Raw genomic sequence first — 27,678 nt, 5'->3', positions numbered from 1 at the left:
GACAGCGGCGGGTTCGTAGGACCTAGTGCCGCGTCTGCCGGCTCCGGGGCGGGGGCTCCAGCGGCGAAGCCCCCTCCCCGGGGAGGCGGGGCCTGGGCGAGCTTCCGAGGCGGGAGCGGCGGCGGCCGGGAACGATGCATCAGAAGCTGCTGAAGAGCGCGCATTACATCGAGCTGGGCAGCTACCAGTACTGGCCGGTGCTGGTGCCCCGCGGCATCCGCCTCTACACCTACGAGCAGATCCCCGTGTCCCTCAAGGACAACCCGTACATCACCGACGGCTACCGGGCCTACCTGCCCTCCAGGCTGTGTATCAAAAGGTAACAAACAGTCTGGCCCCTCCGCCCGGCGCGCCCCTCCTCTCACCTGCACTCTTTTTGTCTGGTTTCGCTGCTGCTTCTCCGCTTTTCTCCGTGCCCAGCGTTTCGTCGCATCCCCATCTTCTCATCTTTTTCATCCCCTTCTGCCGCTTCTCCTCTCTGGTTAGCTCTCCTCCAACCACGCCGGAGTACTGATCCACGGAATTATAAATATAGTAACAGTGATCATAATTACCAACTCTCCTGTGGAGCTTTGCTGTATACAAAGCGCTTTTACATCCTTTATTCCATTTGGTGCTCATTGGGGTACATGTTGGAATCGATCCCTCTCTCAGTGGCCGAGCCATATTTGCCCTATGTATACCTAAGCTTTGTTTCTTTTTAGCCCTGTGGGAATTCAAATGCTTTGGGCCAGATATATGCCGGCTTAATAGGAAACAAGTTCATATATATATATATAAAACCCTGATTCATTCATTTAGCAAATGCTTATGGAGCCCCTGCTAGGTGCTAGGCACTGTTATCAGACAGCAGAAGTAGCCCTTGTTCTGATGAAGCTACTAAGGTCTAGCCTGGGTGACGGACTTTAAAGAGATAATTATACCATTATATAATAACTAGTGTGGAAAATGCTGTGTAAGAAAAGCACTGTAGCAAAAAGCCTATAACGGAGCACCCAGCCTCTACTGGAGCACAACAGAAGCGTCTCTAAGAAAGGAATTTCTTTATCATTCTATATCTTTAAAACCAGAGTCCCTTGAAAGCCTGTGTTTAAAAAAACAAAACTGAAAAATTTCTGTTTTAGTACCTAGAATAGCTTTCTGTCAAAACTCACTGTATGTACTAAAATACAGGACCCTGCTTTAGGAGAATTAAAGTAAAAATGTTGGTTAGCTCCAGGTCATTGTAATGGCAAACCCCAGTGCTGGAATGTGGGCTGTTGAATTGCTCAAGCAGCAATCACATGTCTGGTTCTTGATCTTCTCTCCAGCCTGGTCTTTCCCTATCCTTGTTTCCTTTTGTCTTGTTTCTGTGACTCACGGTCATAAGGTGACATCACTGTCCATCCCTACTTGGCTTGAATAGATGGCCTACAAGACTTCACAATTTGAATCCTAACTACTGTTTTCCTCCCTGATGCCTCCTGTGCATGAGAAATTACGAGGCATGAGTAATTATGCAAGAAATCAGAGCTGGCCCTGCTGTGGATGTGGTGTTCCACAAGGGTAGGATGGGGAATTGCCTTAAATATTTTATACCCACCTAGCAGTTGTCCTCTGCATTCACTTGTTAGGGGCCGAAGCTCAGTGGGAAATGAAGTACGGAACATTGGATCTTGAGCTGTTGAGTCAAAAAGACTAGCTTATCCAAATATACCACTTAACAACTGTGCGACCTTGAATAAAAGTTAACCTCTCTGAGCCTTATTTTCACCCTTTGTAAAAATGAGAGTAGCCACAATATCTGCTTCAGAAGGTAATAAGGATTAAATGAGATTAAGTGTGTAAAATGCAAAACAGGGCCTAATAAGCACTTGATAAATGGAGGCTGTTATCATCAGTTATTTAGAAGATGAACAGATGATGAGGATGAATATGATTATTGATTTTAAAGCTGAATAGAGTATGGAGTGCCTGACTTTACAAACAATAAGAGTAGATCCTCTATTGGGGATATTCTTCCAAGTGCTTTTCCCACCAGGTGATCTTTTCCAGGTTCAGCTTTTATCCTCTCTTCTTTTAGCTTTCAAGGGTGACCAGGACAGATTTTGGATATGAGAGGAGGTTTTGCATGTCATAACATTTCTAACAATACTCTGTTAGTTGAAAGGAACATGGAAAGATTGTGCCTCTCAGTTCAGTTAATCAGGTTATACTAGATTTCACAAAATGAAAAGTTCTGAGGCAACAGGCAGGGCCTAGTATTGATTGGCAAAACAGTTGTGTAGTTAGATGTTTTCCTGCACATTCCTGCATCCCTTCCCCCAATTATAAGTGGTCTTTATACTTGATGCTTGTACAGGATAAAGCCTGAAATGTGTGATACAAGAATTACTTTATTCTTGTGATTGTTTGATAGTTTGAGACCTTGCTGTTTATTATTTGTAAAAATGGGAAAGTGAGAACCATGGTGATGCACTGCTGCAAATTCAGTAGGTTAGAGTTACATGGTAATGCTTACTAATAAGGATTTCTGAATCAGTGAAGGTCAAAGACCTTAGTTTAAACAAAAAGATTAGATGTTGCAAGAGAAATGCAAGAATATTTTCATCTTTAGTTGCAATGTCACCTTTGGATAATCAGATGAGTTCTATCAACATCCGGAGAACCATTTCACAAAATTAAGGAAGGAGCTAGCAGAAAGTTGCAGCAGCATCTAATCCAGCTCTTTTGTAGATGAAGAAACTGAAGCCTAGAGAGGTTAAGTGACTTGCTCAAGATGCCAAAGCTAATTTGTGGCCAGGGGTAGGAGAGGGGACAGTGAGCCTCTTGATGTATACTTTCCACCCACTTGTGCTACCAAGACCAGTTAAGGCATTTTGAAAGAGGGCAAGTAGAACCAGTATTAAAAATAACCTCCCATTGTTCCTAAAAAGGATAAACCCATGCCACCTGGAAATTAGTTTGGTTTCAAAATATCCACAGCAAAGTTGTTCCAGCATGCCTACTCAAAGAACCTTTCCAGCGGATCAATTTGTATTTTTTCTGCTTCTCTTAATTCCATTTAACTTTGTATTTGTATTCATTGAGTACTTAAAAGGTAAAGTCTGCACCTAACCTTGAACTGAGCAGGTTTTCAGATACCTATTATTGACATCAAAGTGTGCTAGCTAGCATTCAGTTTTCATCTGCACATTCATTTCTGTAGACATTTAACAACTAATCTGAGCAAGGGACTGTGCTTGGAACAGTGTTGTCATAAAGATAAATGTTGCTGTCCATGAGGGAGGTGATAGGCTGGAGAATAAGATGGAATTTATACGTAAATAACTCTAATGCAAGGCAGGAAATACTAAGTATGGTAATAGAGGTGAGCACCAAAAAAGGTTTTAAGATCCCAGGATTGGTGGAGATGTGGAAGAACTTAAAGAAAGATTAAGTTAAATAAAAAAATCAAATTTAGAAAGATACAAATGGGGTTAAGGGATTAAAGTAGCAAATATTAGGTTACTCCCCAAAATTGTTCCTAAACCTTCAATGCTTGACAGTAAGTGATCCAGTATGAATCTGAGCTTCATGTTTGTTTACTTTCCAGTTTGTTTATTTTATCTAATGAGACGGTAAACATCTGGAGTCATTTGCTGGGTTTCTTTCTCTTCTTCACCTTGGGAATATATGACATGACATCTGTGTTACCTTCGGCAAGTGCGTCCAGAGAAGATTTTGTAATTTGTTCTATTTGTCTTTTCTGCTTCCAGGTAAGTCATTTCACAAACACCATTACTGGTAAAGAGAACTTTCTCCAGACAGGGTTGAGCAGGTGATCTAACTTCAGAGCTCCCACTTGCTTTAAAGAGTCCCCAAAATGGCATATAAGTTAGCTTATTCACTTTCATAACATAAGCACCAAAATGTCTGTAATTATGAGAGTATATTTACCTGCTATTAATGAGAGTATATTTGAAATGCGATAAATATCAAAGATTGAACAAATTTGTTTCTTTCCTCTTCCCTACTTTTTTAGGCATCTTTGCTTTAAGATTAGTACTAGTATACTCTATTATCTGGCTGAAGTAGAACACTAGTGTGTACTTAAAACTTGTTTGGGGGCTGGCCCGGTGGCGCACTGGATAGTGCGCCGCTTGGGAAGCACGGCGGCGCTCCCGCCCGAGGGTTCGGATCCCACATACAGACTGGTTCCCGCTCACTGGCTGAGCGAGGCGCGGGAGCAACGCCGAGGGTTGCAATCCCTTTGCCGGTCCCCGGTCCGGTACAGGGGCAACACTGAGGGTTGCGATCCGTTGCCGGACACGGAAAAAGACAAAAAAAAAAAAAAAAAACTTGTTTGGGAAGATTTCTCATCTTTTTTCCTTTTTATATCTGCGATTTTTGTATTTGTTATTTCCATACTGTATTTTACTGTGTTGTTTTGCTGGTATTGATATTTTCTTCTGTTGCTGTAATGTTAACTTCCTTTGATCCTTTTACAGTTGTCTGATTCCAAATACTTTCAGTTTCTGTTCCTCTCTATCTCTTGTATCTGTTAGCTCCAAAGCACTTACATTTTTCTTCAAGGATCTGTAAAAGTGCCTTTAAAAGTTACATTTAATAGTTTTTCAAACAGATCATTTTAAAGCAAAAAATAAGTGTGGGCCATAATCCTGTTGATATTTTAAAATGTTCAAAAAAATGCACAGTACAGAAAAACAAAAACTAAAAGAAAAAGCTGTCATCTCCCTTCCTCCTAACAGACACAGACCAGCATTTCCTGCAATTAACCCGTTGTTGCCCAGTTTGAGAGGTGGTCCCATATATCAAGTGCACAGGTGTTGCTTTTATTGCGTATCATTTATTTTATACTTTTGTCATTTTACTCAAGTTAAAACTTTGGACCTAAATGACTAAGAAACACATCAGAACCATCTCTCTTCCTCTTTTTTTCTAATTCCAATTTCTGGAGTAATATTTTAAATTTCTATGAGTGCAAGAAAGCTCTGGATTTTTGTGTCATCAGAAAAAAAATTTTAATATTTTTTTAAGTTATACTCTTTCTGAGGGTTAATTTTTATCCTGATTAGAGCAAAATATCTCTTAGAATCTACTTCTAGTTTTATAATGGAAATGAGCCAACTACTTTAGAGTTAAATTTTTAGATACATCTTATCTTAGACTGAGATATTCTTAATAATTATCATCAATAAATAAAAACTGGTTTATACTCGGCTATTAGCTCTATGGATATTTTCCACTTTGAGAATTCCCCATGTTTTTCTCTACCCCTAAACTTGCCCTTTAGCCCTTCACCACCTGCCACAGCTGATGTTAATTCAGAAAATACATATTAATTTCCATATTGGCCTAAGAAAACAATTTATTGTAAAATGAAAAGGATTAAATAAATACAATAACTGCCAATGAGAAAACATACCCAAAGTATTACAGTGACTTGCTCAGAATTATTCAGCAGGATAGTAAAATCCTGTTCTCCTAACTGCTAGTGTAATGATTTTTCTGTTACATGCTATACAGCTTGATAAAGACAAATGAGCACATCTTCCCTACTTAAAAACACCACTCTTTTCTTTTTATTTTTATGAAATTATAGCTTGTTTACCTGAATTTTCCAAGTTCTTAGGGTCAATGGGCAGTAAACCATAAGTATATTTATTAATATTGATTTACATTTAGTTTTTAAAAGATATATCATTTTTTGTCACTCCTACCCACTCTTTATGCTCAGTGCTTTCTTCCCAACCAGATTAATAGAGTAGAGTAGATTCTGAATAGTAGAATGTAATTGTATTAGTCTGCTTTTGTTGCTTATAAGAAATTATCTAAACTAGGTAATTTGTAAGAGACAATATTCATTGCTTAATGTTTCAGAGGCTGGGAAGTCCAAAGGCCAAAGAACACATCTGGTGAGGGTCATGTTCTTGGTAGTGACTCTATAGTGATGCAGGGTATCACATGGCAAATGGCAGAAGCAGGAGAGAGACTATCCTCCTCACTGTCTCTCCTTTTAAAGCCATCAGAACCATGCCTGTGGCCACCATTAAACCATCAGTAGATTAACCCATTCACTAGGGCATGTTCCTCACAATCTAATCACCTCTTCATGGCCCCACCTTTCAGTTACATAATAGGATTCCCCACCCTCTTAACACTGTCACAGTGGGGGTTATGTTTCCAACATGGAACTTTGGGGGACACAATTCAATCTATAGCAGTAATTCAGGGGTTTTGAATCTTCCCAAGAGTATTTTTATTCTGAATGAGAAAAGTAAAATCTGAGAATGCCTTTCCATAGATTCAGTTCATTTACATTCAGGTCAATATATACTTGTGGAATACCTCCTGTATTCATCCAGGCACTATGTTAGGCATTGGTAATACAGTGCTGAACAGAGCCACAATTGTCAGAGAGCAGAAGAGTGAGGCAGGGCATTTAAGCAGAAAAAATAATTAAGGCCCAGAAACAAGAGACAGCTAAGCGCTTTCTGGGTTTGCAGATGTTGGTCTTTGTGGTTGAGTCCAAGGAATATGGGAAAAATGAGGCTGGAGAGGTAAACAAGGACCAGATCATGAGGTATTTTGTTATCATGCCAAGAAGATTAGATGTAGGTTGTAACACTAATTAGTGCTACCTCGAAGGAGTGAGATATTCCATAGAAGGAAATTTTCCATTATAACTAAAACATACTCAATTTTTACCAGATGTTTTTTCAGTCATTTTTTTAAGGAACTCTAACAATAGTACATTTCTTTTTAAACAGGGCATACTAAATATAGATTACCTTTTTAAAAACTTGCAATTCTCTATCAACACTATTTTATTTTTCCTCTGATACCATAGTTTTTCTCTTTCCTGTTTTATTTTCCTTTTCCCAATGAAATGAGCTTTATTGTTGTTTCTTATTATTGCTATAAGATATACTCATGTAGAAATTCAAGTGAACAAAAAAGTTTGTGGAAAAAAGTACAAGTCACTTCCCAGAGGTAACCACATTTGACATTTGGGTTACAATTCCTCCAGTTTGTGTGTGCCTGGGCTACATAACACTTGCCTACCTGATTGATTTTACCTGTCTGTTTACCTAAGCTATAATCATCTCTTCTTGCTATTTTATGACCTGCTGTTGTGTCATTCTGTATTGTGATAAGGAGATCTTTCCCCATCAATGAGAATATACATTTGATGTTCTGATTTATGGTGCTTAACCTCAAGGATCATCTGTAAAAGCGCATAACTGAGCTTCTTAAAGTTATGTTTAATTGGGTCAATAAACTCTGGTAGCTTAATAACCAAAAAGCATAGATCAAGAAGGATTTTAGACAGTGGATGAAGAAGTAAAGTTGTGACTAAGTACATTGTTATTGAATATTGATATTGAATCAGTAGAAACTGGTTAGGCTTGTTTAATGACCAGAATATTGAGTAGCTAGATGACCGTTTTACTGCCTTAGCAGTTGTTTACAAAATGATTATCAGTTGGACCTACTTCATATTGTTTATTTGTCCCATTCTCTCCACCCTCACTGTCCCTAGCTTAGTATATGCTGTCATTGCTTCCCAGGGCTATTCTTGTAACCTCCTACTGTGGTTTGAATGTCCCCCAAATTTCATTGAAGCTTGACCCCTATTGTAACAGTTTAAGAGGATGGGAAATCCGATTATGGTATTTGAAAAGTGAGCATTTAAGAGGTGTTTGAATCATGAGGACTGTGCCCTAATGAATGGATTAATCCATTCATGGAGTAATGGTTTAATGGGTTGTCAGGGAGTGGTTCTGATGGCTTTATAAGCAGAGCAAGTGAGGTTACTTCTCTTGCTCATGCCATTCTTGCCATGTGATACCGTGGTTGCCATAGGACCCTGTAGAGAGTTTCCACCCAGAAGAGGGTCCTCACCAGATGTGCCCCTGGACTGTGGACTTCCCAGCCTCCAAAAGAACTGTTTTTCTTTATAAATTACCCATTTTCAGGTATTCTGTTGTAAGTGACAGAAAACATACTAGTATATCTCCTGTATCATCCCTTCTAGTCCAAACCTCTATAAGGGTGAACTTAAAATCTTCAGTAGTATTATACCTAGGCCATAATATTGAAGTTAAAACCTCTTAATGTCATAATCATGTCATGAAGAAGGCCACATGACTTTCTTTAATGGCTCTGTATTTTTCAAAATGCTTCTTTTCCTTGTGGATGCCTTCCCCCGCCGCCACCGCCATAAATATGTGCCTACCTTTTTTATGTCCTTGATAAATGCCAGCTCAACCTTTTAAGATCCAGCTTAGGTGACAATCCTTTCTCCCACCCCACAAATGCACACATACACCCACAGAGCCAGTACCCTCCCTCCTCGATTTTCTAATTATGCTTTGCATAGACTTTTCCTGCAGGACTTCTTACAGCACTATTTATTCACTTGTTTCTGAAAAAATCTCTTTGAGAGTAGAAGTTTCATCTTTCTGTTCCCCTCCAATATATGACACACAGCAGGTGTTTGATGTCTGGAGGGACTTCTTCCATAGAAGCCCTATGAATCATCAGAGTAGCTGATTGAATCAGGTTAGCTTTGCTCTCAATTTGGCAACCATGTGAAGTGAGCAAATCACAGTTATTTCTTCTTGGAGACAATAAAGCAGTGTTTACCTTGGAACTTAAAAGTAAACTGTAGGGCCAGCCCGGTGGCGCACTGCTACAGTGCGCCGCTTGGGAAGTGCAGTGGCGCTCCCGCCGAGGGTTCGGATCCCACGTGCAGACCGGCCGCTCACTGGTTGAGCGAGGTGCAGGAGCAACACCGAGGGTTACGATCCCGTGGCCAGTCCCGGTCCGGTTCGGGCGCGACACTGAGGGTTGCGATCCGTTGCCGGTCACGAAAAAAGACAAAAAGGGGAAAAAAAAAAAGTAAACTGTACAGTGAATCTCAGGCAGATGTGAAAAGTCTTAAATTAAGTGAAAAAAGCAAATTCTGTATCAGAATGTATAGTGTAATTCTATTTCGTTAATTTTTTGAAAATGTATATATTTATCATGTCTGCATGTGTGTGTAGTTTTCTATATTACAGGTGTTTGATATACCTATTGAAAATACCTGGAAGGACACATATCAGTGGCTTCCTCTGGGGAATAGATTGAATGGGAGGGGCTTCTATTTTTTATATCATACAATACTATGTTCTTTGATTTATTATAAAATAGCTATCATTTTACATTTCTTTCTTTATGACTGCTATCCTCATTTTACCCATGAGGGAATTAAGGCTTAGAGAAATGGCATGGCTTGCCCTCCTGTAAGGCACTGAGCTAGAATCCAAGCCCAAGTATGTTTAACTTGAAAGCCTGTGCTCTTAACCACTTCCCTAAACATCATGCATGAGTTGCTTTAATTTCTGTTTCACTTTGTTAAGATTTGTTTTTATTTTCCATAGGTCTGTATGCTTTGCTCTGTGGGCTATCATCTTTTTTCCTGCCATCGGTCAGAAAAAACCTGTCGAAGATGGATGGCATTAGATTATGCAGGAATTTCTATTGGAATACTGGGGTGTTATGTCTCGGGGGTATTTTATGCATTTTATTGTAATAATGTAAGTAGCTTAAAACATTTTACATTCTACCTTTCATATATAGATCTTAGGTTTTCTCGCCATGGTTCCTTTGAATTTTTGAATAAGTACATAATGAATTTGCAGAATAAACAGAAGAGTTTTATGTAGGCATAAACTTTTTCAAGAGGACCCTGTGATCTCTAACATCTATTATCAGTTCCATACTTATTTTGCTAATTTTCCTTATCAGTTCCATACTTATTTTGCTAATTTTCCATTTATTTATTTATTTATTTATATATATATATATATTATATAAAGTTATTTCTAAAACTTAATATAAACATTGAATTATTAATGTTTTCACTAAATCCATATGGCTACATGGTTCCTCAAATATGCACATTACATATCTTTTATCTTTGTGTTTTTGGAATTGAAGTTAAACAAAGTTGGCTATGGCTTTCTATTTTCCATCTTATCCTTTACTCCTCTCAGTGAAAAAAATAAAAGAAGGTTTATCTGTTAGTGCATTGACCCATATTCTTCTATAAGAAATATGTTTTCCTTTCCTCAGTCTTATATTGGCAGGCAGACCTAGAGACACCAGATAGCTGGTTGAGTGACCTTAATATAAGAAGTGTCTATTCTGAGTTCTAGATAACTCTGCCCCTGTCCCTAAGGTTACAAAAGTCAGTTTTTACCTTGTGAAACACTGTGATCAGATAATACAGTACCTGACCTAAACATGTTGGCCAACCAAATCTTATGGAATATAAATAACCCCTAACCCATCTCCTCAAATTCCAGCCAGAAAGGCAAACTGAATCTTCCCATGGGCTCAGTGCACCTCAAGCTCTCCCGTTCAGAAAGTCCCTATCCACCCTCCTCTCTTTTCCTCCTGTTCTCCTGCCACACTTTTATTTATTTATTTATTTATTTATTTTTGTCCTTTCACTTGCCTGCCTCTCAGAGCCAAGACTGAGCTTCTGCCTCAGGAGCAGTATACCTACTAGTTAGTTCTAGTCTTACTCACAAGGAACAGAGCCTGTCTTCCCCACCCCCAGCCAGTGCAGCTGGTTCTGTAAGCCACAATCCCCAGCCCTCACTTATTGGGAAGATTGGCTACAGCACAGGATTCCTCTGACTTTTTGGGGATTCTTAAATAGGACCTTTGTCTCTAAACAATAACAGAGAAAACTGTCAACATATCTGGTGTGTAAAACTAGCAAAAAGAAAAGTCATAAATTTGGTTTGAATGTTTAAGAGCATTCTTAATTGTAGTCACTTAAACATGAGCCATTTGGCCTAATTACTTTGGAACGTAAACATTATACTAATAAACTAATTACTAATAACATTAGTAATACTAAAATAGTAACATTATACTATAAACTAATTACTTTGGAACATAAACATATATTCAATTAACATTGTTGTAAATTGATTTGATATGAGTAGGAAACTCCATTTATGTCTGCTCAGCTTTCATAACATTCATTTTGCATCAAACTGTTTACATCTTTAAAAAAATTAGGGGGAACATGCTGATAACTAGGAGCTTATGAGAGCAGTCATATAATATTTGAATTGTTTTGATTATCTTATCCTATATTTCTTTAAAACTGTTTTCTGTTTACCCCTTTAGCTTAGACATCAAAATGGGTACTTTTTATAAATCTGTTGTCAGAAAAACTAGAAGTTCAAGAACAGATTAAAAGGAAAAAGCAACTGGAGCTAATACAGTCCGTGATCATATAAAGGAAAAATTGTTTTCTTCCCCCAGATTTCTAATTCTTTCCAAGTATTCGATTGCTGTAGTGGCCCTTTACCTTTTAAGCAACACAGGCTGCTTTCAAAATGAGACTGAAAAATATGTACTCTCGATGCAGGAGACGCACAGTAGGGTACATGCTTAACAAACAATCTGATATGTGATTTCAGGAAGTTTATAGCCCCACAGAAGTCCTTGGAGCCTAGGTTAAGAACTCTTATCCTTTGTGATGCTAACTTTTTTTTTTTTTTTTTTTTTAAAATGACCGGGAAAGGGGATCTTAACCCTTGACTTGGTGGTGTCAGCACCACGCTCAGCCAGTGAGCTAACTGGCCATCCCTATATAGGATCCAAACCAGCGGCCTTGGTGTTATCAGCACCACACTCTCCCGAGTGAGCCACGGGCCGGCCCTTTGATGCTAACTTTTAAGCTTCAAAAGCTTTTTAAACTGCTCGTTTAGATACCTACATATCCCATAAACCCTTCAAACTTAATATATTTTAAAGTGAACATTCTTTTATGCTCCTTATCCTCTTCTCTTGTCTCACACACACCACACCTGGATCATCTTTGTTCATTTGCTTCTTTTTTTTTTTTTTTTTTTTGGCGGCTGGCCATACAGGGATTAAAACCTGGACCGTGGTGTCATCAGCACCAAGCTCTAACCAACTGAGCTAACCAGCCAGCCTTATTTGCTCCAGTAATGGAAACATTTACATGGCCTTTTAGGCTAGAAAACAGTTGAGCCGTCCTCTCACACATTCTGCCAAAAATGCCTCCTGAGTCCAGTGCTCACATCTTCCTTATTCAACAGGAGTCCCAGCCCCCATTCTCTCTTTGAATAAACTACAGTATCCTAATATCTTCCTAGCTGGCTTCCTGCCACCTCTTTCTTTTCTACGTTGATGTCAGAGTTATCTTTCTAATAAGTCAACTTGGAAAATGACCATGTCATCCCATTCTTAAAGAACTCTGCTATTCCCTATTACCAACGTGGCAAAGTTCCAAATATTTAGTCTGACAGTATGCTTGCCTTTCAGCCTCTCTTCTCAAAACATCTCTGCTGAATTGTCTGTGCCTTTTTCTTGAGAACTCCCTCTTCCCACAAAATCTTATATATTCCTCGAGACCTAGTTTAGATGTCATCTCCTCTGTGAAGCATTTCTTAGCTACTGCAGGTAAAGTTGATTGATTGTTCTCTCTTCTGTGGTTCTACAACATTCCGTTCATAACTCAGTTACAGTACTTATCATTAGATTATAATCATTTGTTTACAATTTCTTCACCCACCCCCCCCCAAGTCTATGAGCTCACCCACTAGAGAGTCCATGTCATAGTCTTCTTTGTTTCTACAGGACTTCAACTGTGCCTGGCATATCATAGGTGCTCAGAAAGTGCTTTCATATGAATAAATGTAGTCTTTTACCAGCTCACTTTGGAATTTGGTTTTTCATCCTAAGAAATCTAACAGTTATATGGAACATGCATTTTTTTTAAGAAAGGAAGATAATCCTATTTGGAAATGAAAATACCAAATAAATAGAGTTTGGAATGTGTAATGGAGAAACCAAAATTACTTTTTCTTCTCTTATTGTTAATAGCAAAATTAAAATTTGATTTCCTTTCATTCTAGTATTGGCGTCAAGTGTACTTGATCACAGTGCTTGCTATGATCCTGGCAGTGTTCTTTGCGCAGATTCATCCCAGTTACCTCACACAGCAATGGCAGAGGCTCCGTTCTATCATCTTTTGTTCTGTTTCGGGATATGGAGTGATCCCTACTCTTCACTGGATTTGGCTCAATGGAGGAATTGGTGCTCCTATTGTACAGGTAGGTTGAGTGTAGTCAATATTTTTCTCTATGTTTTGCCTTTCAATTCTAATGTAATCAGGCCAAGTGGGTGGGTCTTTGACATTTGAGAGCATATTTGTAATTGCATATTGATGCCATAATTTTCGCAGCTATGCAAATAAGCATGTCTTACAGGAGTAGAGATAAAGTCTCTCTAATGTTTTTTTCCTGAGATGTCTTTCTGTGAAATAATACATTCTTAGTTCTTTTTCTGTTACCCTTAGTGTGTAAATACGTAACTCCTTACCTGTGGAGGAGGACTCTGAAATTCCTAGCTTTGTCTACTGGACCAGTGATAATACCAATGATAACGCCAGTATAGAAGTAGGAGAGGTTGAGTTTTTTTGTGTGGAGGAGGGATTGAGAAGAGCTTTTTGTTGGACCTGTTGAGTTTGAGGTATCTACAGGATGTAAAAGTAGAGATAGGGTCTAGAATTTAGGCAAGAGTTTGACACTAGTGGTGAAGATTTGGAGGTCATCATTTTATTGATAGCTGGAGCCTGGGAAGCATACTTGACCCACCATGGAAAATGTATTGAGAAATAAAAGAAGAGCAATTAGAGTTAGATATTATGGGGGAACCATTGATGTGCATTAGAAAGAACCTCAGTGAGAACTCAGTATTCTTGGGGAGAAGAAGAATTAGAAATCCTCTTAGTGATCTTTGTAAAAATGCTCTAAGTGTGCATTAGAGAGTAAACTTGACAAATTTTAACATAAGCAAATAAATATGCCAAGAAGTCTGGCAGAAATCACATACACTTGTTGCAGTGGGAACTTTGTCTAGAATGTGGGACTTTAAAAAGGCAGGTTTTGTTCAAAAGAATCAGATTTTATTAGAAGAGGAGGGACTATTAGTAGGCTTACATTCACTTGCATGAAGTTAGCAACAACATGGTGAAAGGAAGTTCTGTGATAGAGTGAATTAATTGATGTGATCTGGCAACTCTGACCCTTTTAGGACAAGGGTGATGCTTTCTTTATAAGATTGGGAAACTGGAAGAAAAATAACTGTAGTGATGGGATACGTTAGCGATCCTGCTATCTGAAAATATTATTTTTATGACAGTTTTGACTCCCCGAAAAAAAGTAAAGACAATAGAATGGGGAACTACTCCAGATTTTATTCTTACCAGAAATGAATAACTGGTTGTTGATACAGAAGTGACCAAAATTTTGAGATGTGGTGAAAACATCTCTTTTAAGCTTATAATGATGAAGGAAAAGAACAATACCCATTAAGTCAGTGAATTTTAGAGAAACTCAGAAAAAAATGGGAATATTCCCATGTTTAGAAATCTTAAAATAGAAATATGGCTTAGAAAGAGGGCAGCTCACAAAGATGGAATTCTGATGTAATCACAGATCATTCCAATGAGTAAGCAAAGGGAAACTTTCAGGGAAATTCTTTGATAAGCTCTAATTTTAAAAAGATAGAAAGAGGGGCACAACCAAAGATGAAAAGTTCCAAAAGGGTTAATCCTGGGAGGTGGGATGAAGTTGTGTTCTAGAATGTTCGAGAAATCTTAGGCTGATTAATCTGAAGAATATAGGATTTAGGGAGGGCCATGATAATTCTCAAATATTTGAAGTGGAAAGAGAAATCATCTGTCTTTACTTCTTAAATGGGTTCTTGGTAAATTAGGTTTATAACCATAATTAGGAACAATGTGTTTAAGTTATAGCTGGTTGATTTTCTCAGGGCCAGGAAAACCTTCCCAACAGAGCATCAGCAGTGAGATGGAGTTCTTCCTATAATATTATATAAGAGGACCATTAATCTGGGATATTGAAGCAGATTTCTTCTTGGGCAGAATTGCTTAGGTCTTTTCCAGCCATAAGTCCCTGGTCTTCAGTCGTGTTACTTGTTCAACTGGTAACTCCATTTCCATGTGCAATCCACCCATATACCTACATCGTAAATGGAGTTGGTCCCCCTTAGGACCTTCAGCACTATTAAAGCTTTAGCTCCTTTAGGGCCGGCCCGGTGGCGCACTGCTGCAGTGCGCCGCTTGGGAAGCGTGGCAGTGCTCCCGCCGAGGGTTCGGATCCCACATACAGACCGGCCGCTCACTGGCTGAGCGAGGTGCGGGGGCAACACCGAGGGTTGCGATCCCGTTGCTGGTCCCGGTCCGGTACGGGCGCGACACTGAGGGTTGCGATCCGTTGCCGGTCACGAAAAAAGACAAAAAAGGAAAAAAAAAAAAAAAGCTTTAGCTCCTTTAGTAGCCTAACCTTTAGAGCATTCTCTATGCTTCATTCTCATGGACTGCTTCCTGCAGTATTGAGATCAAGTTTTCTATTATTGGAGACTATCTGCAGAACAATTCAGATTTAAGTGTTAAATTCCACCATTAGATTCATAATAAATTGGGAATTTGGTAACAGTAGCAAGATCTTTGAAAAAACATGTTTTGCTTTTCAGGACTTTGCACCCCGAGTAATTGTGATGTATATGATTGCTCTTCTTGCTTTCCTATTCTACATTTCCAAAGTTCCAGAACGGTATTTTCCAGGTAGGTATCTTTTTTATAGCAGTTTTGTAATTTCATTCTAAATACATGCTTGAGGTATGTGCTTCAGAGCATCAAAACTTAGATTTTTTTTCACTATTATTGATTATAGAATGTTTCTTCTATTCCCAAATGTTATCCAAAACTTTAACTTTCAAAGGGTTTTCACAAACTTTCCCTTTCATCCTCACAATATGAGTTGAGTCTAGTAGGTGTGGTTAACAACGTCTCATGCGACAAAGTTGGCGTTAGACTCTTGAGAGTCTTCTGCCTCCCAGCCACTGTTATTTTTTAAAGTCAAGCATTAATTATCAACTACTGTTTACTTATTTATATACCAACTGGTTCTTAGAAAGTAATATATATGTGCAGAAATATATAAAGCAAGAAATAAAGGAAGAAAAGAGAGGGACAATAAGAGAAAGGGTGATGAAAAGAAGCTAGGTTTAGGAACATCCTATAATATGTACATCATAAAGTTCTATAAAATAAATAACACAAATCTGGGTTTCGGCTTCCTGGCACCCATGCTAAGAAGAAAATAGTAAAAGTTAAGAATCTTCATGTCCCCAGTATATACAAAAACCAGTCACTCAAAGGTAGGATAGCTTTCTCCTTTCTTCAGTCCAGAGAGAAGATTTTCTGATGGAAAATAACTAAGAGTGAAGTGAAAAGCATTCCCAAAAACATGTATTTGTTGGGAGGTTGAGCTCTGGAGTTAGACTGGTTGGGTTCAAATCCCACATCGGCCATTTACTAGCTGCATGAACTAAATTTACTTAAGCTCTCTCAGCTCCAGTTTGCTCATCTGAATCATGGAGATAATGCTTTTTCTCCTGATGTTATTGTGAGGATTAGATGAGAAAATGCATGTAAAATACTTAACACAGTTTCTAACAAGTAGTAAGCACTCAATAAATGTTAGTAATTATGATGATGATGATGTTTCTCAACCCCAGTCTTGTAAGTGAAATAGGTGGTTTAGTAAGGGACAGAATGATACAAATCCAGGTAAGCTTTGGCTTGATTCAAGAATAACATTTAGAGTACGTAAAACAGTGATTTTTCAGTTTGGAGATCCAGAAGTTGGGGAGCAGTTTAAATCCAAACTGTAAACTGTTCCCCCATTCTTTCTGGGTGAAAAATCACTTCCAAAATGAATTGGAGATGGGATGGTACCTCTCTCAGGTGTGTTAGGGAAGAAGAAAGAATAACAAACCCTGGTTCAGAGAATGAATACACCATAGATCCTCAGGCATTCCTCTGTGCACTTGGTTTTTCATCATTGAGCTTTAAATAAGAATGGGAATACAAAGAAGAACCTGAGTGTAAACATTAGGATTTGGGAACATAACAAGGACATGCCCCTGAATTGAAGACAACCCATATTCCAGGCAGAGCCGGAATTTTCCTCAGAAAACAATTCTGGTAAAATACATTTTTGTATCACTTTATTAGTAATTCTTTTAAAAATTCTGTTTCTTCTTCATCCGACAAGTAGAAAATTGAACCAGGCAAATTCTCTCTACTGTGTGATTATGACCATAGTATTTTGAGGCCTTCAGATATTCAAATCAGGAGTTACCATGTGTCTAATATACTACACCTATAAAAGATCAAATGGTACATAACTTTCCTCCAAGATAAACTTGACATAAAATGTGCCCCATGTAGTCGAAGGTATGGTTGAGTGCAGGCACAGGAGAGCAGTGTAGATACAGAGACTGTAAAAAATGAAGTCTTTACAGTTAAAAGTGATAAATAGTCTCAAATATTCTTGTGTATATACCTTAGAAACCTCTGGCCAGTCCTCATGTGTGACCTGGCTATAAAGAGAAGCATGGGCAGAGCAAAGGGTGAATACTGCTGTATTAATCTGCTTCTGTTGCTTATAAAAAGATACACGGAACTGGGTGATTTATAAAGAAAACAAAATTTATTGCTTACAGTTTCTGAGACTAGGAAGTCCAAAGTCCAGGGAACACAGCTGGTCAAAGTCTTGGTGGTGGTGACAGTGATGGCAGGGTATCACATTGTGAAAATGGTGGAGCAGAGAGAGTAGAGAGACTAACCTGCTCATTCACTCTCCTTTTAAAGCCCTCCAAACCACACCCATGACCACCATTTTTAATTCATTAACTGTGGCATGGTCCTACCATCTAATCACCTCTTCAAGTCCCCACCTTTCAATTACCGTAATAGGATTTCCCACCCTCTTTGACAGTCACAGTGGGGGCCAAGTTTCTAATACATAAAACTTGGGGGACACAATTCAAGCTTCAGTGAATTTTGGGGGGACATAATTCAATCCACTACAACTGAGAAATAAAAAAATTTAAACCTAAAAGTTTTTATCTAGCTCAGGTTAAATTTTTAAAAATACATAAATACCATAATGGTGTTTGGTGGGTCCAGGACCCTCAAGGTGTCCATGAATAGAACTCAGTGGATCTGTGATACTTATATTACAAGATAACCAATTTTCTTTGTAATCGTCTATATTTTGTTTTTTAAATGGGTCTGTAGGCTTCACTAGACTGTCCAAAAGTTTCATGGCACAGAAGAAGGCTAAGAACCCACACAGAAAGAATCCTGTTTACTTACACTTTAAAAGCTATGTACTGGACTGATTACTCTTGGTTTAAAAAAAAAAAAGAGAAGGTTACAGAATATTTACATTACATGACCATAGAAGCACCATGAGTAAAGTTATTTATGTTCAAATTATAGCTCTTTATTTTCTTATTTGTTTACTGAGAAAGATCAAGAAGCTTTCCATGTGTTAATTATTTAATCACCTTGGAATTTAACATTTAACAAAGAAATTAAATTGTTCTCTGAAGTTGTATATGAACAGATCAACCTTAGTTAATTAACCTGTTACTACTAATTACGTTCTGTAGATTAGTCCATTAGTGAAAGAGCACAAGATTCAGGTCTGAACTTTCTCCCTGAACACCTGCTTGAAATAAAACATGCTTCTAGCAGGTTCATATCTAACAGTACATCAGCTTCTTGCATTTATACCTAAATCACACCATAATTTGTAACACTAGGGTTTTTTGCCTCTCATATAATGTGGTGGTTTTTTTCTTTTCATTCTATAGATATATGAGTTGAGCCATGGGAGGCAAAGGTCAAATTCCTGAAATTAACCAAGTTAGATTTTGAAAACAAACTTGGAATAGTATTTCTAAAATTAACCTGTGTATTTAATGAATAAAACCTTAAAATTAGACCCAAATATGAATTCATCCTTTTTAAAAAACATTTGGATCTGAATTAATCTCCAGTTAGTCTCCAGGCACTCTGAGACTATCAAAATTTTTCTGCTGCTAAGCCATACTTCTAAGGCCAGAAATAGAAAGATATTTTTCATTTAATATCAAAGTACTACAATCAATGTTATTTTCTTTCTATCTTCCTCTCCAGGACAACTAAACTACCTCGGATCAAGCCACCAAATATGGCATATCCTTGCAGTAGTGATGTTATATTGGTGGCATCAGTCAACAGTGTATGTCATGCAGTACAGACATAGCAAGCCTTGTGCTGATTATGTTTCACATTTGTGAATTCAGGTATGGCCACCTGGTGAATTCAGTTGTTAAGCAATATATAATGGGGAGTTGTATACCCCACTATTTCTAAGATTCCCATTAGTTTTTCCTTTTTCCTCTTGTTTAATGTATCATGAGTAATGCTTTATAAAAATGGAAAAAATGTACTTGGGGATTTGTAGTAATTGCTTTACAGACCCTTAAAACTACTAATTTGCTGCTTGTACAGGAAGTGAAAATTAGTTGGCAATCATAAGAAACATCTGAATAACAATGAATGTGAAACTAGTGTAGAAATAGGATTCACTTTTCTTAACACCAGCTTAATTTCCTTAGGAAGGGCTTATCTCCATTAAAAAATGGAGTCATCTTGTGTGATTACTTTAATAGAAGATATATTCAGTAAATTATACAGTTTAAGTGCCTAATCAAGGCGAGGATTGTTACAGCCTAAGCTTTAACACAAGCTAGAATAGTGATTTTAAATAATCACTAGCCTTTAAATACATGGTTTGTTGGAAACTGGCACTTAAGATATTTCCTTCAGCTATAGGTTCTTCTCTCTAGGAACACTGGAATTTTTAGTTTGCCAGAGCAAAAACTTTAAACTTCCTCTCCTTTAAGTTGAGAGAGGTGTTGAGAAGAGGAAAAGAACTTGCATTGTCATTTTCTATCAGATAAGAATCACGTTAGAAACCTATTCCATGATTAGGCAACAAGTTAAAATAACCAAGTCATTAACCACCCGAGCCTTTTAATTCCATATAATAAATTCTTGTGAGTGGAATGCATTAGATTTTTGATCCCAAAATCTCAGAAGAGCTTTCACCTCTGTGAATTTGCAGTCCTAAATTTCCTGACAGAGGTTGCCAACTTTATGGGTGCTACTGTCAAGGCCATAGAATCTAGATGGCCCTGTCTTGACCCTGAAATGAAGCTGAACCTTAAGCCTTAGAACAAAGTCATGCAAATGCCCCGTTTGATGATGTGGCTATTCACCTGTGCTCTAGTCCGCTGTTTATGCATGTGTTAGCAATGCATTGATAATTGAAAGTATTGATAAATGCTATCTAATATTTGGACCTGAAGCATTAAACTTGCTCTTTATTGTATATACTTAAAAAACAGATCTCATTGCCCTATCATACAATGTGACCTTCTCATTCTTTAGTCTAAGTTACATCCCTTAAAGCAGACATTCATAAAAACTTATGCTGTTTATTGGAATATAAAATATTACCCAAGTTTCTTAATGAGTTGACATGAGCTGTTTTAAATACTGGTGTACAGGGTACTTCAAAAGGTTTGTGGAAAAATAGAAGGTAATATGAATCTTTCCATGAAATTTTTGAAGAGCCCTCATATTTCCAGAATTACTCAGTATCAAAAAATGTTGATTAATGGTGAAACTTTTGTACATCTGATATTAAGAAAGTTACTTTAATGTGCCTCAGTTTGTGCATCTGTAAAATGTTGTGTTTCTTCCCAGTGTAGTGTTCTTGGAATATACTAGTATCTCAGTGAGGGGATTCTTCGCGCAATAGGCTCAGTAAGGACACACTGACGGAGTGCTACTTTGAAAATGGCTATTTTACCTCATAAGGATACAAATTTGTTCCATATTTTAAGTCTCTCAGTAGGATATATTTTTCCTAAAACATCCCTTATTGGCTTAAATGATATTATTGCTTTTAAGTAGATATTTTGTCATTTTGGCCAAATGAAATACACTAATTATAATTAAGTTAAAAATGAAAGGGAAGTCCAGTTATGTTAGAGATGGAACCATTTTTATAATAAAATCATCTCACAATAAAAAAAAATATTGATCCTTAAGTTTCATTTTATTTTTTTAAATTCCTGGGTTTGTTATAGTATATGGATTATTTAATAGTTGCCATCTGAATTAATACATAAAAAGAGCATACTGTGTTTTCTAACAACAGTTTCTTTGAATTTAAAAGGCATGTAGGTGTGACTGTAGGGAAAATTATCCCATGTAAACATTTCAGTTTTTTATGAAAATGTTAAATATGGTAAGAAAGCTATCATCTCTCATTTTTATCTTTGCTGTGATGTATTTATTATAAAGTAGGGAATGAATGAATGTGGATTGCTGTCAACTATAAATACTTCTGTATGTCAGTATTTACTGACCACCTACTGTGTGCACAGCACTACTGGTAATATTTTTAAGACATTGTTAACATTAAAGAATATTTAAAAATTTCCTACAAATCTGAGCCTTGTAATAATGTATATTTAAGTTATTTTTGTTTTTACAGATTTATTAAAATATGATTAAAAGTATACTCTTCAGCAACAGTACTAAAAAAGACTTTTAATTTTACCAGTGTATAAACAATAAAAGCTCTTTACCTCCAGATTTTACAACTACATTTTTAAATTATCTATGGCTGTTCTAAATTGTCTGTAGCAATTTATAGGGTTGTAGTTAACTCATTTAGAAACAGTTATCTTTCCATATACAGCCATTTTCAAATAGCAAAATGCTTTTTTTGTTATTACACTGAGTGCAATTTAGTAAACTGCATGGCAAAAGATGTATTATATAAATAAACTGGGTTTACTAAATATATTAAGTGCTGCTTGTCATTCTTTATAATACGTAACAGCTTTAAAATCATATTTTAGAATCAGGAATGAAGAATCAGGGAATATCTGTGGCATACCACCTGGACAGAGTATCCAATTGGAAGATTGTGATTGACTGGCATAAAGCTGTACAACTCTCCATTTGGCAGGTACCTACTAGTGATATATTTTGCCCAGTATTAAATGTCAAGGGGCAAAGCCTGCACTTCTGGATTCCTTCCAGTTACTGAGCTGAGTAGGTCCATATCCACCTGAAGTCATCATTCCTGGTAATTCTACCCTGCCAAAGTGTGTGGTGACTCAGCTCGGCTATTACAGGAGAGGCAGAAGTGTCTTATATATTCATTATCACAATAACTGTTTATATTGAAAAGATGTATAGATGTTATTGAGTTCCAAGGTCCCCTGAAATTTTGTACAGTACTTCCCAAGTAAGGACATAATGATCCAAAACTGAAACAACCTTTAAGAAAACATTTTCCAGAGGGAGAGGAAAATAGCAGTAGGGGTCTCTTGTGAAAAGTAACCTGCATTCTTAGAGGGCGGCAATGAACCGTCACCAAGGTTCTAGTCCTGCTCTGTAAGTCTAGGATCAAAATGCTACCTAACAGTGCATCTAATCTAATTGTGCCAACCGTCTGAACTTTCTTTTTTTAATATGTAATAAATAAACCTTCAAAGCTCATGCTGCCTTCAATATAATAACTACTGTACATGTTACCTATGATGCTTGAGCTTCCTAGGGAAAAAAGGGATTAATTACCCAAAATAAATAGCTCAAATTGCAGCAAGTTCTTCTCTAAAGAGGTTAACTCAAAGTGAATTTGAACAGTGATGCACTGCAAACTATTTTTTTATACAACTTTTTAATCATTTGTGATATTTTGCTACTTTGCACCATTTATTAATAAGATACAAAGCCCTTATTTTTCCACATAACTTTAGATAAATGTTACTATTTCAAAAAAAAGTTCATTAATAACAAATAAGATTAATCTTTCTGTAGGCCACCAATCTCAAAACTCCAGTTTGCGGAATAATACATAATAATGCACACTTGACAGCCAAGTTTAGTCCATCAATCCAATAACTAGGTTTTCTCTTTAGTGTCAAAGCCTCTTTTCTGATATAGTCAGGGATTAAAATATTTTTAACCAAATATTGTTAGTAGTTATATATCTTAGCAGCCTTTAAAGGGTTTAAAAAATAAATTACACATAAAAACTATGCCAAACAGTTATTCAAAGGGCCTTTCAAAATCTTTTGTTTTTGCCTTACATTCTTCATTATAAGTATCAGTAATTTTAGTGTCTGAAAAAATTGTACTAGTAAGTGTTCTTGCTGCAATAATTCTATGTTAAAATGGATTTTCTTACTTAAGTCCTAAACTGAGATCTCCTTAAGAACAGGGATCTAATTTTATTCATTTTTCTATCCCACTAGCTAGTACATAATAGGTGTTTAATGTCTGTAGTGTAAATGAAAGAACTGAATAGAAGTTTACATCCAAAACTTTTAATAAGACAAATAATGAAAAACTCCAAAGTCACTTATTATAAAGAATATGCAATTTTTATGGAATTTATTGCATTTAAAGAAAGCAGATGGTTAAAACAGTAGGTATGATAAATACAGTAAGAAAATAACTTTAAATTTCAAACAAAATGAAATCAGGAACAGAATTCAGTTAAAAAGAATAAGCAATGTAAAGGCAATAAAGTACAAATCAGTTAGTGCTTAATTAGATATAAGGAAAAAAAGCAACTGATTCTCATAAGTTTCCCAGCTATATTTGAGGACTGAAGTTACTTTAGCAAGTATGTTTTATAACAATTAGAAATATAATAAAGATGTAAATTGGTTTATTTAAAGGTTAAAGTTATTTGCTTAGTGGTACATAAAAGGCTTCAGAAAATTCAAGTTTAACAAAAAGTGGAAGTGTAATCAAAGAAAGTGCACTTAAAGCTGTTTGCCAGCAATTAAAAAGTAGCTTCTATACTGCTATTAAGATGACTTTTCAATCACAAAAGAGTGTAGTAATAAAAATAATTCTTTCAAAAGTAGCACTATAACTTTTAAAATGAAACAAAAATAACCCCAAATGACCCTTTTCATCTACCTTATTCTTTTAGTGGCTTTTGTAAACCCTCACTAGGAGTGAATGTTCTTTTAGATATGACTGTGGTTGTAATTCCATTTTTAAAAAATTCACATTAACTCCACAGTAGAGAGATGTGACATGTGCATGCATGTGTGTGTATTATATTTTTATCTTAATATATAAAACACCAAGGAGTATAAAAGTTTTCAAATAAACTATCATTTGTTATTCTCACAGTAGATATGTATTTCATTCTCACAGTAGACTGTCAACTCAATAACTGGACCTAAAATGATAAGAGTAGTTTTGCTAAAAAGGGGGGAAAAAAAGAGGGAGAAGGAAAGTTCACTGCACGTTTTACATATATAAAAATAAATGTACCCAAACTCCTTAGAACTAGTGATATTCACACACTTGTACCTTCTAACAGTGTTTATGTGAAGTACCAAAACCTAAAATAAACCAAGCAGAGTAACTGAATAGTAAGAAAACTGCTCGGCCTGATGAACATCAGCATAGAAGAGTGGGCTCCACCTTAGTATTTTCCACCAGCAAGATGAGGACAACAGTCTATCACTGTTAAACAATAACAGAGTAGGACTGAAAGGTGCATCTATCTGGAAATCCAGATAATGTCATAACTATGCCCAAATACACACATACACAGGGGTTGAGGGAAGGGGAGGTTATACTTCTGAATAAATATTCTAGTCAGTTAAATTTTCATCCAGCCTACAACCTCTTCTCCTCCAACAAATATATATATCAAGCATTTTTTGTCTTAGCAGATACATTCTTCAATGCCATAAAAGCTGATCTTATTTATATTAACATATTATTGATATGATAATGTTAAAATAACTAAGCAAATGGTCCACTTTTTAAAGGATTATTCAAAATCAACAAGCATTATTAAAGCTGTTAGGAAACAACTTTGGCCTCAGGTTTTTGCTAACTTCATAATATTTTACTTCCCTTAGTGATGTTCAAGTATAACAGGTTTAAAGTTATGACTACTTCACATCCTAAAGAATTACAGGAGACACCCAAATAATAACAGGAAAATACATATATGCATTTTATTTATTTATTTTACTTTCCTTCTTTAAACCAGAATTGGACCATCCCATACTCAGAAAAGCCAAACTTTTTGACTGCCGTGTGCCAGCTATTATATTAAGTGCTTTCACATGTCTTAGGAGCTTTATTCTCATAAGGGAATTACCTAGGCATCAGCTGTGTGGAGTGACCTACACCTTGACCATGGTGGTGGGAAACAATGAAAAAAATGGAAAGTATAAATCTATACTCCATTTTTCCTTGGGAAAAATGCCTCTACTTCAACACAAAGGAATCCCCCCATTTCTATTCCCATTGGATCCCCCAATTGAATCCTAAGTCTTCCTCTGAGCTACAGTCTCAAAAGAAGAAAGTCATTGGGCCATGCTATAATAAACATAATGTAAATATTTTAAGCTATATTGGAGTTGTTTCCTCAGAATTTATCCAACATGATAGGCCAAGGGGTCTACATCAGTGTGTGAATCATTTAAAATTATACAGTGTACTGAAAAACAAGTAGAACTCTAGGTATTTCATGTTTACATCCCAAGGAGACCACATTAGTTTATCCACTACGCCTTCTAAATGATGCAACTCAGGAGGTCTAGCAGAGACAAGGACTAAAATAGTCAAAGAAGCATTATTGTGTACATGTCAACCAACACATTTTCATTTAAAAAAAAAATTCTTCTGTTTGATACAAACCTACTGTAGTTCATGAATTTACTATGTGTAATCATCAACTCTTCACTTTTAAAAGAAAATATCACTTAAGTCAATTTTATAAAGTTCTAAAGAACATCTACTTGAGAGTTTGCATTAGCATATTAATCAACCTGAGAATCAGAAAAAAAGGTGCAAACACAATATTTGCCTTTGGCACAAGGACAGAGTAATTGGTGCAGTCCAGCTCTAAAGGTACAACTCTAAATAGTAATGTAATGCTTGGTCTGCCTGTGCTACATTATGATTCACATACTGCTTCCCTATCTGTCCAGAAATTTGTATTTGATTTAGCATATAAGAGAAGCAATAAAAAAAATGAACATGTGGTTTAGTTACATATACTTTGCTTCTTTCCAAGTTCAGAACTGTGAAAATAGTTAAATAGCTTATCCCATTGGGGCACTATAATTAGGAAATTCTAATAAGATTACTCAAAATACTCTTTACATCAATCAAAAAGAGTGCCAGTTGAAAAGACTTTCCACTCCTTTTTGTAAATAGCTGTAAGAGTTCTAGAAACTTCCAAACGTTAATCTAACAAGGAAGGACAGTTAATTGTAACTTAAAACAGTTGGAGACACAAGAAGCAGATACGATATTCACATTAATTCACGTATGTGATTACTACCACTAAACACAATTTTTATACAACCTCAAATTTCTAATTAAGATTTGCGGTGTTGAAAAAAAGAAGGCAATTTGGTAGCTAGGTTCTTTTCACTAAAGACACAATTGCCTAGCAGAGTTAAAATGCTAGTGCCTTATCATCTGATACTTACATCCATTTTAAGATCTGGTATATTAACGCAGAGGTACTTGAAACAGGTCATGTGAATCCTGCCTATAAGGCTTTGTGGGTGTCACTGTTCTGTGCACTTTATTAAAACTACTCCACCCTCCAAACCTAACTAAAATAATTGTTGCTTATGACTTGGGGAGTATTTGGTGAAGGTGGTAATATAATAAAGTACATTATTAAATGCAACATGATTTTTACATTGTAAATGTCTTAAAAATTCATGGTTTCAGCTACTTTTTTTTCTGAAATAAATTTCTCTTTAACCCTTGTCCTCACTCCCAGTTTTTCCAATAATCTGCTTTATTAGGAACATGACAAAAACCTGGGGCACGAATCCATTCAAAAATAATATAAAGTGTTTCTAAAGTAGTTTTTCTTCTATATCATTTTTTGTTTTTCAAATATCATATATTTTCATTATGTTTTAGTTCTATACTTCTTTGTTGGTACTCCATATTTTTAAATTTTTTGACAAAAATTGTATATATTTATTGTGTACATGTTTTGAAATATGTATACACTGCGGAATGGCTAAATTGAGCTAATTAACATGCATTGTTTTGCACACTTATCATTAGATATTCCATATTAATGGCACTTGTTTTTAAAAGTGAAACAGTTTTAGGCACAATTTTCAGTTACTTCTGGCTCTGCTTTGTAAAGGGGTACGGACTGAAATCTCTGCACTCTCAAGATAACTTTCTAATTAAGAGAGCTAGATTGTTTTTTACTGTGAAGAAATTAGGAGACATCTTTTAAAAATTCACAAATGCAACCTGTGTATGTACAAATAACTATAGTTTCAAATGCTGGATGTGGAATGAGCCTGGGATATGCACACAAAAGTGACATTCTGATATCAAAAATAATGACACAGTTTTACTGTTCCTTCTCAGTGGCTACACACCTGGAATGGTGCCAAGTGCTTTCACTGGAAGTACCACACAAGCATTTCTGTGCTCTGATGTCAGTAGCAGAAACCCTTGGTTAGAGCTTGCAATTTAGCTCCCTTTTCTCCTACTTCGAAGAGGCATCAAGTTACTACCCTGTTGAGATACTTCCTTTTTCTATTTGGTTTATTTAAAAATCACCTATTCTGATTGACCTGTAAGAATGAATGATATAAAGAGCTATACAAATAAATTTT

The 27,678-nt window shown here is 36.5% G+C and overlaps 1 protein-coding gene across 3 annotated transcripts; it reads left to right on the top strand.

Moving 5' to 3' along the window:
• The first annotated feature begins 4 nt into the window (after positions 1 to 4).
• On the top strand, positions 5 to 27,582 carry PAQR3 (progestin and adipoQ receptor family member III). Of its 3 annotated transcripts, XR_551168.1 has the most exons (8): positions 45 to 319; positions 3,575 to 3,737; positions 9,411 to 9,566; positions 12,936 to 13,133; positions 15,580 to 15,670; positions 19,100 to 19,248; positions 21,883 to 21,992; positions 27,428 to 27,582. XR_551168.1 is itself a non-coding variant. In XM_008582011.1 (7 exons), the coding sequence occupies exons 1-6, from the start codon at positions 135 to 137 to the stop codon at positions 19,240 to 19,242; spliced, it is 936 nt and encodes a 311-aa protein (XP_008580233.1). In that variant the 5' UTR covers positions 45 to 134; the 3' UTR covers positions 19,243 to 19,248; positions 21,883 to 22,008. The 3 variants fall into 3 exon arrangements, 2 of the variants coding, with proteins under 2 accessions (XP_008580232.1, XP_008580233.1); XM_008582011.1 differs by lacking the exon at positions 27,428 to 27,582 and having other exon boundaries at positions 21,883 to 22,008; XM_008582010.1 differs by lacking the exons at positions 21,883 to 21,992; positions 27,428 to 27,582 and having other exon boundaries at positions 5 to 319; positions 19,100 to 21,827.
• The last annotated feature ends 96 nt before the right edge of the window (positions 27,583 to 27,678 follow it).

Source organism: Galeopterus variegatus, unplaced genomic scaffold (assembly GCF_000696425.1).
Source record: "Galeopterus variegatus unplaced genomic scaffold, G_variegatus-3.0.2 Scaffold2503, whole genome shotgun sequence".
NCBI classification, from domain to species: Eukaryota; Metazoa; Chordata; class Mammalia; order Dermoptera; family Cynocephalidae; genus Galeopterus; species Galeopterus variegatus.
Note: the sequence above shows the minus strand (reverse complement) of the source record. Positions and strands in the feature narration are given on the sequence as shown.